Source organism: Vicia villosa, linkage group LG6 (assembly GCF_029867415.1).
Source record: "Vicia villosa cultivar HV-30 ecotype Madison, WI linkage group LG6, Vvil1.0, whole genome shotgun sequence".
Lineage (NCBI taxonomy): Eukaryota > Viridiplantae > Streptophyta > Magnoliopsida > Fabales > Fabaceae > Vicia > Vicia villosa.
In genome coordinates, this window is record NC_081185.1 from 128,873,918 (window position 1) to 128,888,705 (window position 14,788).

At 34.1% G+C, this 14,788-nt stretch overlaps 1 protein-coding gene across 1 annotated transcript; it reads left to right on the forward strand.

The window, feature by feature from the left end:
* Positions 1 to 4,064: 4,064 nt before the first annotated feature.
* On the forward strand, positions 4,065 to 5,008 carry LOC131612354 (probable aquaporin SIP2-1). Its single transcript, XM_058884150.1, has 3 exons — positions 4,065 to 4,392; positions 4,492 to 4,755; positions 4,853 to 5,008. The coding sequence occupies exons 1-3, from the start codon at positions 4,096 to 4,098 to the stop codon at positions 5,006 to 5,008; spliced, it is 717 nt and encodes a 238-aa protein (XP_058740133.1). The 5' UTR covers positions 4,065 to 4,095.
* Positions 5,009 to 14,788: the final 9,780 nt, after the last annotated feature.

The window sequence follows — 14,788 nt, forward strand, 5'->3', positions numbered from 1 at the left end:
GGTATCCATTTGATTCACTTATTGACTTTTTCACCTTGGTTAGTCACTTGATGTGAAATGTGACGGACTTATCATAACATCCTACAATATCTCACTTACAAACTTTTTCACCTTGGTTAGTCAACTGATGTGAAAAGTGTTGTATGTACTAGTGTATTTTAGTTAAAATAAAGTTTTTTCTAACTTGAATAATTAAAAAAACCATGTTTGACATGTGTGAGTTGGAATTATTTATTTTCATATTTCTATTTTGATTATTAATTTTATTATTCATTTGGTTCTTCTTTTCTTTCGGCATCACTAGATTTCTTCTTTTTTTTTAAAAGGTGAATTTTCATCTATTCAATTCAAAAAGTTGATAGGATTACGTTTAGTATAAAATGTTTTGAAAACGAAAAATAATGGTTTTTTCTTTAGCCACCTCCCTATGGGGTCACCCCCAGCGAAAAAACTCAAATTACCCCTGCTTCGGAAATGAACTTCCGAAGCACTTTTTTTTAAAAAAAAATTTCCACAATTCGGAAGTGCATCTCCGAAAACACCTCATGGGGGGTGTTTTCGGAGATGAACTTCTGAAAACACCTTTGTTCAGATTTTGGGGGGTTTCGGAAATGAACTTCCGAATTATGCAGAAACTGTGTTTTTTTTTATGTTTTTCTTAACAGTCTCGTATTTTTAATTAAAGGAAACCGGGAAATAAAATAAATGACATATAAACAGAAAAAACTAATATGATAAAAAAAGTAATATATACAAGCCGATCCAAATCCAAAAAAAAAATAGTGTGCTAAAGATACAATCCGAAAACAAAAAATAAATAAACCCGACCACTACTGGGTGTGCCTAACCCTCTCACCCTGGACCCTCCTCTGCCGCCTGTATGCCGCCGCACAGCCCGCATCAGTTGACGATCATCTCCATCACGGCGACTGCCTCTGGACCGCCCTGATGAACGACACCTCGATCCAACGCGTCCTGCCCAAGCATCTCTATCCGGTGGCAGATCGGCAGGAGATCAATGGCGTGGTCATCCTCGGCCTGCTGGTTCTCCAGGATCTCCTCGTGTGCTGGCCTAGGAGCGCCGGGAGCGTCGGGTGTCAGCAGAGGATGTGAAACCCGATAGAACCATGTGACGTACCCCTCCACACTGTGCCAGTCCTGGGTGACCCGCCGGCGACGATACTCCTCCGGTACCACATGATGCTCCCAATCCTCAAACATGGCAGTGAGCTGCACTCTGGTCACTGTGTCGGGAGCAGTCTTGAAGGGTGACCTGGGTATCATCTACACGAATCCAAACTGCCGCATGCACCGCTCAGGGAGATACCGGACCATGGTGGTAGTCCCGCATGCCAACCAGCCAGAATATAGAGATATGCCGTCAAAGGGGACAATCTGAGTGTATTCGCTGAACGGCCTCCAGGTGACGTCGTCGTGCATCGTGCGGTCCAGGTACCCACGGTATGGTCCCACCGTATTATTCCCCCTCTGGAGAACGTATCTGGCGGCCCTAGGCATGGCGTCAACGTACGCAGGATCGATGTGGAAGCCGTGGATGCGGGAGAAGTAGGAGAGGATCCAGCTCTGAAACAGAAACACGATAATGTATTATAAATAAATACGAAACATAAATAAATACGAAACAATTAAAATGAAACGTACCGTAAGTAGTGTGCAGGATCCGACCAACTGCCTCGTCCTCCAGTTGGAGGCCTCATTCAGCTTCTGGTAGAGGTATGCCAGAGTAGCTGCCCCCCAGTTCCACTGGTGAACGGTATCCAGGTCCATGAAGTAGCGGAGGTATGTCACGTCGACGTACCTTGCACTCTTGTCCACAAAGCATGCAGCGCCTACCACAAACATGTACCAGCACCGGAGAGCGCAGCCGCGGTGATACTGTGTGAATAGATCGTCACCCGCCTCCTCGGCATCGGCCGCCGCGTCCAGGTGGTGCTCGAAATAAGCGCTCAGTGTGGTGAACCGGATATGAGGCCCATTTGTCGTGATGCACTCGAAGTCAGCAACTTCGGGCTCCGTGCCCAAATAGAGCGCCATCCACTGACTGGCCTCGACCCTCTGGATCCGGGAGTGGGTCAACAGCGGCCCCTTGATGGGCAGGTGGAGAAGACACTGCACATCATGCAAGGTGATCGTCATCTCCCCAACCGGCAAGTGGAAAGAAGACGTCTCCTTGTGCCAGCGCTCCACAAATGCCCCCTGCATGCCGTGGCTGATGGTGGTGTACCCCGTCATGCAGAGCCCGCTAAGCCCTGAATCTCGCACCGCGTCGTTAAACCACTCAGCTGCTGGTTTAAACAGACTGAAAATATTCCGGGCGTGGTTCACCATTTTCAAAGGATCTCTCTCCTGTTACAAAAAAAACAAATAAAAGCATATGTTAAATAGACCGTTAAGAAAATATCGAATAAACGTCTAAATTATAAACGGTTAAATTTAAAAAAATACCTCTCCCTCCCAGATACGCCGAGCGATGTGATCGCGGTAGGATATCAGCACGGAAGTGTCAAAGGGCCCTCCCGGGTAGCTGTCCTCCTGCTCATCCTCCTCCCCGGATGGAGGGTCAACATCCGGTACCCCCTCCGACTCGTGGTATGGCACTGCCACCTCCTCCTCCTGCTCCTCCTCCTCCTCCTCCTCTCGCTGGCGGGAAGAAGATACCCGAGTCAGCCGACTCCTAGATCCAGATGAAGAGGTACCCTCTCCCACGTCCACGGGAACTCGCACACGTCGTCCCCGGCCCTGCCCCGTCCCTGTGTCGACGCCAGCTGCGCCGCCGCCCGCTCGCGTCTAGCCGACGCAGTCGGGGTCTCTCTACCCTGTCTGATGCGTGATTGGTTTCCTGACATGTTCCTGAAAACAATTGAAATCGATTAATATGCGAGACAACAGAAAAAACAAAAAAATTGAAATTCTGATACACTTCGGAAGTTCATTTCCGAAACTGGGAATGGAGGTGTTTTCGGAAATGAACTTCCGAAACACCCCTGCGCAGAACTTCTCTGCAACCTCAAATGGCAGACCCCAAAATCAAACTTCAAAACAACCCATAATGCTTCTAAACAACCTAAATACTACTAACAACTTACCCCTATATCATTTATGCAATTGAAAACAACCCTAACATGCATTTGAAATATGGATCTAACAAATATAAAACTTACAAATTGATTTGAGAGCTTTTGAATGTAGTATAGCAAGGTGATTGGAGCCTTTGATGCAGCCTTGGAAGTGGGTTTGCAGAAAATCTCAGAGGAGTTGAGTTTGATATTGGTTTAGGGTAAATGATTTGGGGGGAGGGGGGCTGTTTTGCTTAATCTGCAAAACGCGCAATATTTCGGAAATGAACTTCCGAAATGGTGTTTTCGAAAATGCATTTCCGAAATAAGTCAAATTTTTTTTTAAAAAAAAGGCGCTTTCGGAGATGTATCTCCGAAAACACCTTTTTCTTGCATTTCGGAAATGCATTTCCGAAGTCAGGAGTAGTTTGAATTTTTCACCAGAGGTGGACTAGAAGGTTGGGAGGTGGCCAAAGAAATTTCCAAAATAATTAGATAATTTAATAAATAATTAAATATATTAAAATTAAATGATATTATGTGAATGGTTGAGAATATACTATCCAACTTTTTGCAAATTTGTCCATTTTTTAATCTAATTTAAATCTCTCAATAAGTGATGTACCAAACAACACAAACATCATAATGACATTTGCATGGCAATGGCACTCATCCAGTACACACGACTTTGAGATCTAGACTTAGAACTAGAAACAAACTATTCAACTACTCAATATTAACATTTGTGTTGAGCTTTATTAAGACTCCGATTTAAATCATACTATGTGTTATGCCGGGAATAATACAAACATCATAATTTATTCAACAACGACATTTGCATGGCAATGGTACCCATTCAGTACAATACATACCCATTCCTTCGTCCACATTTCACAATCAACATCATTTTCTTAGTTAATTAGCAGCTACCACATTCACCATTTCCATGCCAATGCGCAATATTACTGTCAAACATCAAAGAAAACATCATCTCATAGAGCTTCTTATTTTGTTGAAGATGCCACGACGAAGTAGGTTGGTTGTTGTATCAGATTTTGTTCTATCTTTCACGTGGCTATGTTCTGGTGTTCTGGTTCGATTATTCGTCTTCAAAATTCTCGGTTTTTCTAATACTGATGATCATGTTGCTGAGTTTATGAAGCTCTCATTTTCCATAGCCAACATGTTCTTGTTTGCTTTCCTTGCCAAGGTTTCTCGTGGCGGTGCTTACAATCCTCTCGCTGTTTTGGTTGATGCTATCACTGGAGATTTTTGTAACTTCTTTTTCTGTGTTGGTTTCAGAATTCCTGCTCAGGTTGATTATTGTACCTTCTTTTTTTCGAGACTCTAAAGTGAGAATTCTGAAACTCGTCTTGAATTCTAAATATTCTAATAATAATAATAATCCTTTCAGGTGGTTGGATATATTGTTGGAGTAAAACTTGTGATTGGTGCTATTCCTGAAGTAGGACATGGACCACGTTTGAATGTTGACATTCTTCAAGGAGCATTGACAGAAGGAATATTAACATTTGTAATTGTAACCACTTCACTTGTGCTTTCCGCAACAAGAATCCACAAAAGTTTCTTCATGAAGACTTGGATTTCCAGCCTATCTAAGTTAACACTTCATATACTTGGCTCTAATCTAACCGGTGGTTGTATGAACCCCGCTTCTGTAAGTAGCTATTTTGATTTCTCAGTTATGGTAGTGTGAACTATAGAATGTTTTTTTTTATAATTTTTTGATACGAAACCGTGATTGACATGTTTAGGTAATGGCATGGACTTATGCTCGTGGGGATCCTATAACAATGGAACACATCTTTGTATATTGGATTGCCCCTGTAATGGCAACTATTCTGGCAATGTGTACATTCAGATTATTAGTACGACGTTTTAAAACAGGCTCAAAAAGTAAATCAGATTAAAGAAATTTCATTCTTTAAAAATAAATGTGTGATTTGGCTTCCAAGGATCTTATTTATATATTTTGCGACCAGATCCGATCCTACCCTAACTTCACCAAATTTAGTCTTATAAAACTTTAATATTTTGGATTTTAAAACCACAAAATCAAATTAGTTGTTCACTATTTGGATTGGAACTAATTGACTAAACAAAATAAACTTAGGCTCCATAAATATTATATATTTATTTTTTGGGATTTTTCATGTACTTTTAGTGGTGCTAACACAATTCCGTAAAAACCCATAAATGCCTTTAAATTTCGGAAATGTATTTCCGACGCACTAAAAATGTCCAAAACTCAGATAAGGTCAGAACAAAGTTGAGTGAATCTAGAATTTTGTTTTCGTAGTTTTTAACAAAAGTATATCTCTGAAATCTGTTGCATTACAATTTTCTCAAACCAAAAACAAATGCAGAATGGGAAGAACAACATAATTTAACATCAATCATTGTTATGACATACATAAAATACGTAACATTACATAGATAATCGTTAATGTACATTTAACATTACATTTCATCATCATGTGATGGTTGAGGATCTTTCAACATTTTTAGAATATCGTCGATCGATTTCGCAGCTGTCATATTCACCTTGATCAGACCCTTATACTCCACATAACCGTTAAACTTCATCTGTCTTCAGCTTAAACTTGTTAAAATGTCTCTTCCTTTCGTTGTCAATAGAGGGTGAAAGTTAATAGAGCTTCATAACTCGTCGATTGTCTGGGTATCACAAAAGATTTTGTAGTATGAATTTCATATCGACAAGTCGAGTGATATATGTGAACCTAAATTCAAAAAGGGGGTCTCTCGCCGTTGAAGTAAACAAAAGCGAGATATGGATATTTTGACATTATGTGTGTGATTTTGATAATAACATGGGCGCGAATATTTATATATGTTTTAAATCAATATGGACCATAGAAACCCAATTACATCTCTAACGATATTCTGGAGATGTACTTTTGGATTAACCCTGTTTCGTTTAGTGAATCACATAAAAAAGGTTTATACGAAAATACAATTATGAATTATCTTCTATTAGTATTTGTTTTTCAATAAAATGGGATGAGTCCATAAGTACAGTTCTAAATTGACGTCTCACTGTTTATACAGAACCTGTTATGGAAACAATGTCTTAATTTAAAACAAAAAATTTTGAAAAATCGAACATGCAATATTTATACAATTAGTGTTGAATATATACATTAAAATGTATGCAGTTTACATCGTTGACAACATCAATCCAACATTACATAGAAAAAATGAGTCACCCCCTAAATATAAAATATGAGTCGCCAACTAAATACATTGTTAGATAAAAACTAAAATGCACTAAAACATGTGTCGCCATCTAAATCTATATATATATATATATATATATATATATATATATATATATATATATATATATATATATATATATATATATATATATATATATATATATATGAGGGGTTTTGTCTAGGGGTGTAAGTGGATCACAAAAAAACAATTAAACCGACAATCCAAACCAAACCAAACCAAAATAAAATCGATTGTTTATGGTTCAGTTCTAAAACCGAACCGAACCAATAAAAACCGATGTGGTTTGGTTTGTTCGGTTTTAGTTTTTAGGAACCGCCAAACCGATGAACCGAACCAATGAAAATAATTACGCTCTAAATCCTTTATTCCACCCTTCATTAAGCTCAAATTTTGTACCTTTCCAACCATTCTCCATCTTTGTTTCCACTTTCTTCCCTTAAGCAAAACACGCATTTAGAACTAAACTCCAAAACATCTAAAGTAAAAATCATAAGTCATAAAAACTTGCTTTCACTAAACTACTTATCTAGTTGTCTACCTCAAATGTTGCTTTCACTATCGCCACTATGATATGTTATGGTATCCTTCTTCGGGTTCAAATTCTCTTCGTTAATTTTCATATTTGTTTTTACCTTTCTGATTTCTTCTTCAACAAAACTCCTTCTAGTCTTGTTACAAAATAGTTTTATGTGTATTTAAGGCGGAAACATGTTAATTGATGTGTCTTTTTCTGTGTTCTATTTGTTAAACTTTCAAATCTAATTTCAACATTCCGATGTCAAGATTCAATTTTTATAGTGAATCTATTTCATTATGCAATGAAACTTTGTAATTGTTTCATGTATGGATTAAGTGCAACTTGTAAGTTGTTTGAAAAATTAGAGCATTAAATAAATGACATAAAATGTATTATTTTAAAAAATAATAGCATAAAATATACCGAAAAATACAATATTGGAAAATACATTGATGAATATAATGTTTTAAAAAATATTAAAAATCGACCAACCGAACCAACCCAAACCGAACCAAACCGATTAGTTTGGTTCGGTTCCATTTTTGAAAAATGTTAAAAACGAACCAAACCAAACCGATGAAGATATTATTGGTTCGGACCTTTGTTTGACCAAAAACTGGTCCAAATCGATCTGATTACACCCCTAGTTTTGTCATTGACTTTGGCTTATTTGATTATCTTTCAATATCACCCAACTTGGTGAATTCTTCCATTCTATCCGAAAATTTATTCGACTACCTGTTAACTTCCTTTGTAGAATGAGTTGTCCACTTCGGTGATGTCTGTGGTATAAGGCATACTAGTTTCAAATAAACTTGAACAAAATGTACTGATTTTAAAAGCCACTCAATGCACATAATGCGTTCATTTGGATTTTGAGGTGGGGCGTTCTGAAATGAAAAAAGTGTTTCCAAGAAGCCATATCTTGTCAGATCAATATACACCATATTATATATACTTTTTATAAGATGACATATTTCAGTGAAGCGCATCCATTTTTCTTCGGTGTTGGACCGCTAACATAATGAATAAGAGATTCATGAATTGTATCGAAATGTTCTTTTTTTCGCATATAGCATTATGCATGATTCCTTACGCGCCTTCAATTATCTGATAAGTTGATGGAGGAAAAGTGTATGATTCTCCTCTCCTCTACAATCCATTCAACGCATTTGTGCATAATAACCATCATCTCTTCAGTGTAGTTAATTTTTTTGGTAAAGGTGAAAGATATGGTTTGTTATGCGAGCACCTTTGAAAACATTTTTTGAGATTTTAAAGTTAGAGAATTTGGAAAATGTGTGTCAACATGTTCTAAGTAGATGGATAACGTATTGTTGAATTCTCACTCTGTGCTATTTTTATTCTCTTAGGAGCACCCTTTGTTTTTACTAGTTCAAAAGGTGGTTTCAAATATGTGGTTTCTATAGAGGAAGTCTTCCTCATCTTCTCTTTGATGTGTAATTTTATGTTGTCATTTGTTTTCCAAAATCTATCTTGAATCACTTTTCATTCAGTCGCGATAGATATATTCTACTTACCATACTTCATCACACCATCATCATCAAACCAGAGCTTTTTCTATTGCATGTCAACCTCACCAATTCATATGGATCTACTGAGTTTTATCTTCTTTGAAATTGAACAAACACACGAAAGTCTATACGTCTTCCTAATTGTACAATAACAGTTTAAGCTATTGGAGCCAACTGTGAATACAAATTGTTGTTTTTGAATCTGTATTCTAATACTATAATGTTGCGACCAAATAATGTTTGTATCTCATAATGTTAATTTTTTATCATTTGGTTCACGAAGTCTCAACCTCTACATAAATCACCTTTACTATTTCTCAACCAATTCTTCAATGTAGCACTGATCTAGAATTATACTTTCAACATATTTCAATAAATTCAGATATTTCTCACATAGTCTTCTGAAATGTATTACACATTCGACATATAACTCTTTTGTAGAAGAAATTATTATAGGGTTAATACATATTCAGCCCCCTGTCATTAGAGCGAGATTCGGTTTTTCCCCCTATTAATTTTTTTTTTTGATCTCCCCCTTATAAAAGGTAGATTCCATTTTCGCTACCCCCTATCCCTTGTTTGACTGACTGGGCATATTGAATCTGGTTATGTGGCATCCACGTGGCTTTTAAAATATTTTTTAGTTATTTAATTATGGTTTTAAATGCCACGTAGGCACTGTGTGGTGTGGTAAAATTAAATTGCACTTTTCCAAAATTTAACAAAGATGGGAATCAAACCCATGTATTTTAGGATGGATGTAATGAGAACTTCCACTAGGCCAGCTTGTATATTATGATACTTCGTCAAACTGAAACAATGTTATATATAGTATATTAACGTTTTATCAACGTTTTATATATATTAGTATAGTATATTAACTATATATTTTAAGAGCATATTTTGTTTATAAATTTTAACAGTATAATATACTAACTATACATATTAACAGTATATTAAAAAAATAAAATGTATATATAAACGTATATATAAAAAAATAAATGTAATTTTGAACAATAATTAATATAAAATAATAAACGTATATATAAAAAAATAAATATAATTTTGTACAATAAATTTTAACAGTATAATATACTAGCTATATATATTAACAGTATATTAAAAACTAAAATTTTATATATATGTTATATATATATAAAATGTTATATATATATATATATATATATATATATATATATATATATATATATATATATATATATATATATATATATATATATATATTATATATACAAAATGTTATATATTAACAGCAAAAAAAAAAAAACTAAATGTTATATATATAATATGTTATATAATATGTGTTAACGTTATATATATATATATATATATATATATATATATATATATATATATATATATATATATATATATATATATATATATATATGTGTGTGTGTGTGTTAAAACATTAAGGTTTTAAAAATATATATGAACAGTAAAAAATGTTATATATATGTTAACGTTAAGGTTTTAATAATATATATTGACGTTAAGGTTTTAATAATATATATTAAACATTAAGGTTTTAAAAATATATATTAATATATATTAACAGTAAAAAGTTAAGGTTTTATATATATTAGTTTATAATATGTGTTAACGTTAATAATATATATATATATATATATATATATATATATATATATATATATATATATATATATATATATATATATATATATATATATATATTAAAACTTTAATAAATTAAATAATTTTATAAGGTAAAATAATATAATAACGTTAAATTACAATTAACGTTTTAACAATTCTAACATGTTATAAAAATTTATTTTTTAACGTTTTAATATTTTATAAATTTTTTAATATTTTTTAACGTTTTGAAAATTAATATATTTTAAATTAACAAAAATAATATGTATAAGTATGTATATAATATGTATAATAGTTTTATAATATATTGGGTTTGAAACAATAAAAATCAACTAAACGAAACAGTTTAGCTGGTGAGAGGTTTGCTTGATTTCGTCATGGTACCAGGTTCGAATCTTGGTTTGGAAAAGAATTTATTTGGTATTTTTTTTCCTTATTAAATAGCAAGTCCCAGTCAGCCAAACAAAGAAATCAAACGCCCAGTCAGCCAGATTCCTCATGCACAGTCAGGTATTAACCCATTATTATAACATTACAGACATCCATTATGCTTTCCAATATCGCACTTGTTTTGACCATTTTTCCATCTTCACCTTTGATTTGTATCGTCCCTACCTCTAGCTTTAGTCTACTTCTTACAGTTTTTGCTATGTGATACCTACAAAGTAATGCATATGATGTAAGAAACACCTTAGCAACCGAATTCATATGTGTGATATCACGCTCAGTGACAATGACCCTTGGCATGGTTTCTTGGTCGTTCAATATAGTCCTACACACTTCTAAAGCCCAAGTACGATTGTCCTCTTTTTCACTTTCCAAAAATTAAAACCTAACAGAAAAATTCATCCCCGTAGAAGTAACACCAATAATTTCTAGATGTGGAAGCATGTACTTGTTGGTCTTATATGTTGAATCAATAATGAGAACAATGGGAAATATGTGGAACAACTTGATGGAATTAGGATGAGTCAAAAATATACCTCGAACACTTTCTCGATCCTCGTACACTCTGTGTCGAGATACATAATGATTATCATCCAAAAGCTTCAATAGTTGTTGCATTTCAGTTCTTGGGCCTCTTATAGACTTATTGTTTTGGACAAGGGCAATTTATACTTTATTGATATTTGATACATTTTGAGGTCTTTTCCTTTTCAAATGTACAAGTATATTTTTGGGTTGCACCATGGTCAATGTCATGTCAGAAACAAGATCCTTCTCTTCAAGATTAAGGCGACAAGCAATGGGATGAAAGGGCTAACTTGTAACACAAGTTATGATTATGTATACCACAAACCACATTAAATATCCATGTATTATTCACCACAAAGTACCCTCACAAGTTAAATGGACACTCACATTTCCTCATTCCACAGTCATCTTGTTTAACCTTCCGAATAGGTTTTGTGTACTAGTCGCTTCGTTTGCATCACATTGTCACAAATGCGGGTCTTCTATCGGAACCATTATTTGACTTCCTGATCATAACTCTAAACCCTAATTTAACATCATCCGTATAGATCCGTTGAAACATATATTCCCAAATAGAAAACTCATGTTTATTTGCAAATTTTTGCCAACATCAACTAGTTTAACATCCATGGACACAACAACTTTGGAGACAGCGTCAGAGTGCACCATATCTAAAGGCAATCAAAACATGAAATTTTAAAAATAATCACGGCAAAAAACCAGATTTTAACACCAAACATAATTTGAAAGTATCCTTTTATAACCACATGCAATAAATCCATAAGTACACTTCCTGATTCAACATTCGCTTTTTCACAATCAAAAACCAGGTTATATCAAGTAATGAGAAAGGTAATAGATGTACATTACCTTAAATTCTAGTTACTTTTGCTCCATTTGATGCTTCTTTTTGTATGTAGTTTTGAACTCATATTGTCAACGATATAGTCTAGATACATTTTAATATATCTTGAACATTAATGTATAAACATTGATTATAACTTATTGAATTTTGTTTTTGTTTCAAACTAAAACATTGTCCCAAAACAGGTTCTGTATGCACATTGGCTGTTAGGTTATTGGAAAAAAACTACTAACATGGGTTAATATGAATTTTTAGTTACATACTAACTTCATTCAAATATCCTTTTCATTCAATCCCATCCTAATTTCATTACTTATCCTTTTCAATCATACTTAAGCTCAACATTTTCAGAAAAATGGTTTGAATAAAAGGAGAACAAATTTGTGATGCAAAATTCGGTTACAAATTGCATTTCCTCATCATTTTGACAAAATAAAATCTCAAATGTTGAATACAAGTTTTAAGCTAAAAATGCATTATAAATAGTTTCTAAATGAATCATTTTGAATTACAAGTGAAGTTGTATTTTGAAAGTCAATAAGCTCGTGAGCTTCCCATGTTCAAGTGGACAGTCGGTTTGTGTTTTGTTTCCATCTCCTTTGCACATGATGAGCTCTACCTGTGCTGGTCCGAATCTGCCATATAATGTTAATAAGGAAAATGATCAAAATGGTGTTAAGATAGAACCAAAGGTGTGCACACAGAATATTCATAGACCAAGGCAATTATAGTAGTAGAGTATTATGGAATCAAAGCAACAGAAATTGAAGTTGCATCACACTATGTTTACAAAGGGCATTGTCTCACGAGTATTCATCATCAAATTGAGACTCATTTCTTGCAAACAAGTTGCAAAGTAGTATAAACATATTAATTGACCAAAAACAACATTTACAGTGGTAAATTGAGAATGAATTGCAGTAAATCTGAGTCACCAATACAAGTTTGAATTTTGAATATTCCTTATGCTCAAGTATTTTTCGCTCCGCGAAATACCATGACATTCTTTTTTACTTTTTTCCCGACGAAATATTCTTATACCAGTAGTAATTTTCATCACTAAAAAAATCAATCGTTAGTTGGTTTAGTGGTGATTGACGCTAGACTTAATAGAGAGAACCACGTTTCGATCCTTCGCAACTGCGATCGAGAGAGGGTTGAAACCACTTGATGTCTGAATTGACCCCGTACCGGACTAAACCGGTTCTGATAAACCAAAAAAAAACCATCATCCTTCAATATCTTGCCTTAGACCATCCATAGTTCTTTTGCTAGCTTCTATTTTACCTTCATAATCAATTGATGAGATGGAAAAATATGAAGATGTGACATCTTTGTATTTAATGTTTTTCTTTTTCAATGACATCAAATGCGAAATCCTAACTCCTTTAATATATATCCCATGTGGGCCACTTATCTATATTTAGCAGTGTTTTAAAAACCGGACCGGCCGGTCGGACCGGTCGAACCGGAAATCGGCCAGGTAACCGGTTTGGTTCAATAGCTTGATCGGGAATGTCATTGAACCGGTATGAACCAGTCAAAACTGGTGTAAACCGCGAAACCGGTGGTTTAAATGCATTTTTTAATTTTTTTAATTTTAAAAAATTAAAACAATGTCATTTTGACTATTTTAATGAAAAATTAAAATTAAAATTAAAATTAAAAATTAAAAAAATGGTTGTAGATGCGGTTGATTTTGTTACCGATGATTTTGATATTGAAGAAGGAGATCCCAATGTTGAACCAATTTTTCTTTTATTGAAATTAAATTTAGTAGACAATAGAATTATTTTGTTATAAATTATTCAATTTTAATTATGTTGCGATTAAACTTTTGTTTATATTTTATAATTATGTACTATTTGATTGTGTGTGATACTTATGGGTAAAATTTGAATTTAAATTATGAAGTTGTGAATCTTTTTATAATATGATGTTTTCAAAAAATGTAAGTACCAGTTATATTTTGTAGGGACTGAATCATCTGGTTCGACAGATTTTATACCTATATAATTTTGTTATAACGACTGGTTTATTCAACCTAGTTATCCGGTTTAACCCGGTTTAGTCTTGCGGTTCGATCAGTGACTCAGTGGTTCGACCAATAAACCAGTGACCCAATACCCTCATCGATTTAATGTTCGATCCGGTTTTTAAAACACGGATATTTATGAGATAAATGAAGGATTATTGTTCCAATTATAAAATCATATTTTTTAAACTATTACATATAGCTTACATATTTAAACATACTTAATATTTTACATATACCCAAATGGTCTCCTTATAAATTTATTCATTTTAACTTGTATAATTATTACATACCAAATTCTTTCCAATTTTGGTTCTTTCAATATTATTCGCAACTTGTGTGTTTTTTCAATAACATGTAGGTGAAATATGTTTTTGGTCTTTTAAAATTATTAAATTCTATTTTTGGTCCCCACAAAATTATTATGCACGTAATTTTATCCACTACTATTAAACCGATGTGTATTTTTGAATGATTATTTTATAGACATGTTTATTTTTTTTATACAAAGATGAGCCTAAGCCCAAAAGAAAGAAAAAATTACATGAAAGAAACTCGAGAGCTCGCATCTCCCGAGGAATCCTTAGTTACAAGGGGAAGCAGGAAATCTAGACAAACTTGAAAGAAATGAGGTCCAGGATCATGAAGAGAACTCTTTTTTGCCATAGCGTCTGCACATCTATTCGCCTCACGGAAGACATGGGTGAATTTCACAACTATATTCTTCGCAATAAGCACCTTTATACTTCTAAGCAGTCCACTAGCTGCTCCATTCGGACTACTCGTATCATTGAGCTTCGCAACGATGTTTTTGTTGTCTGACTGAAGCTCAATCCTATTGTAACCTTTTCCAATGGCAAACTT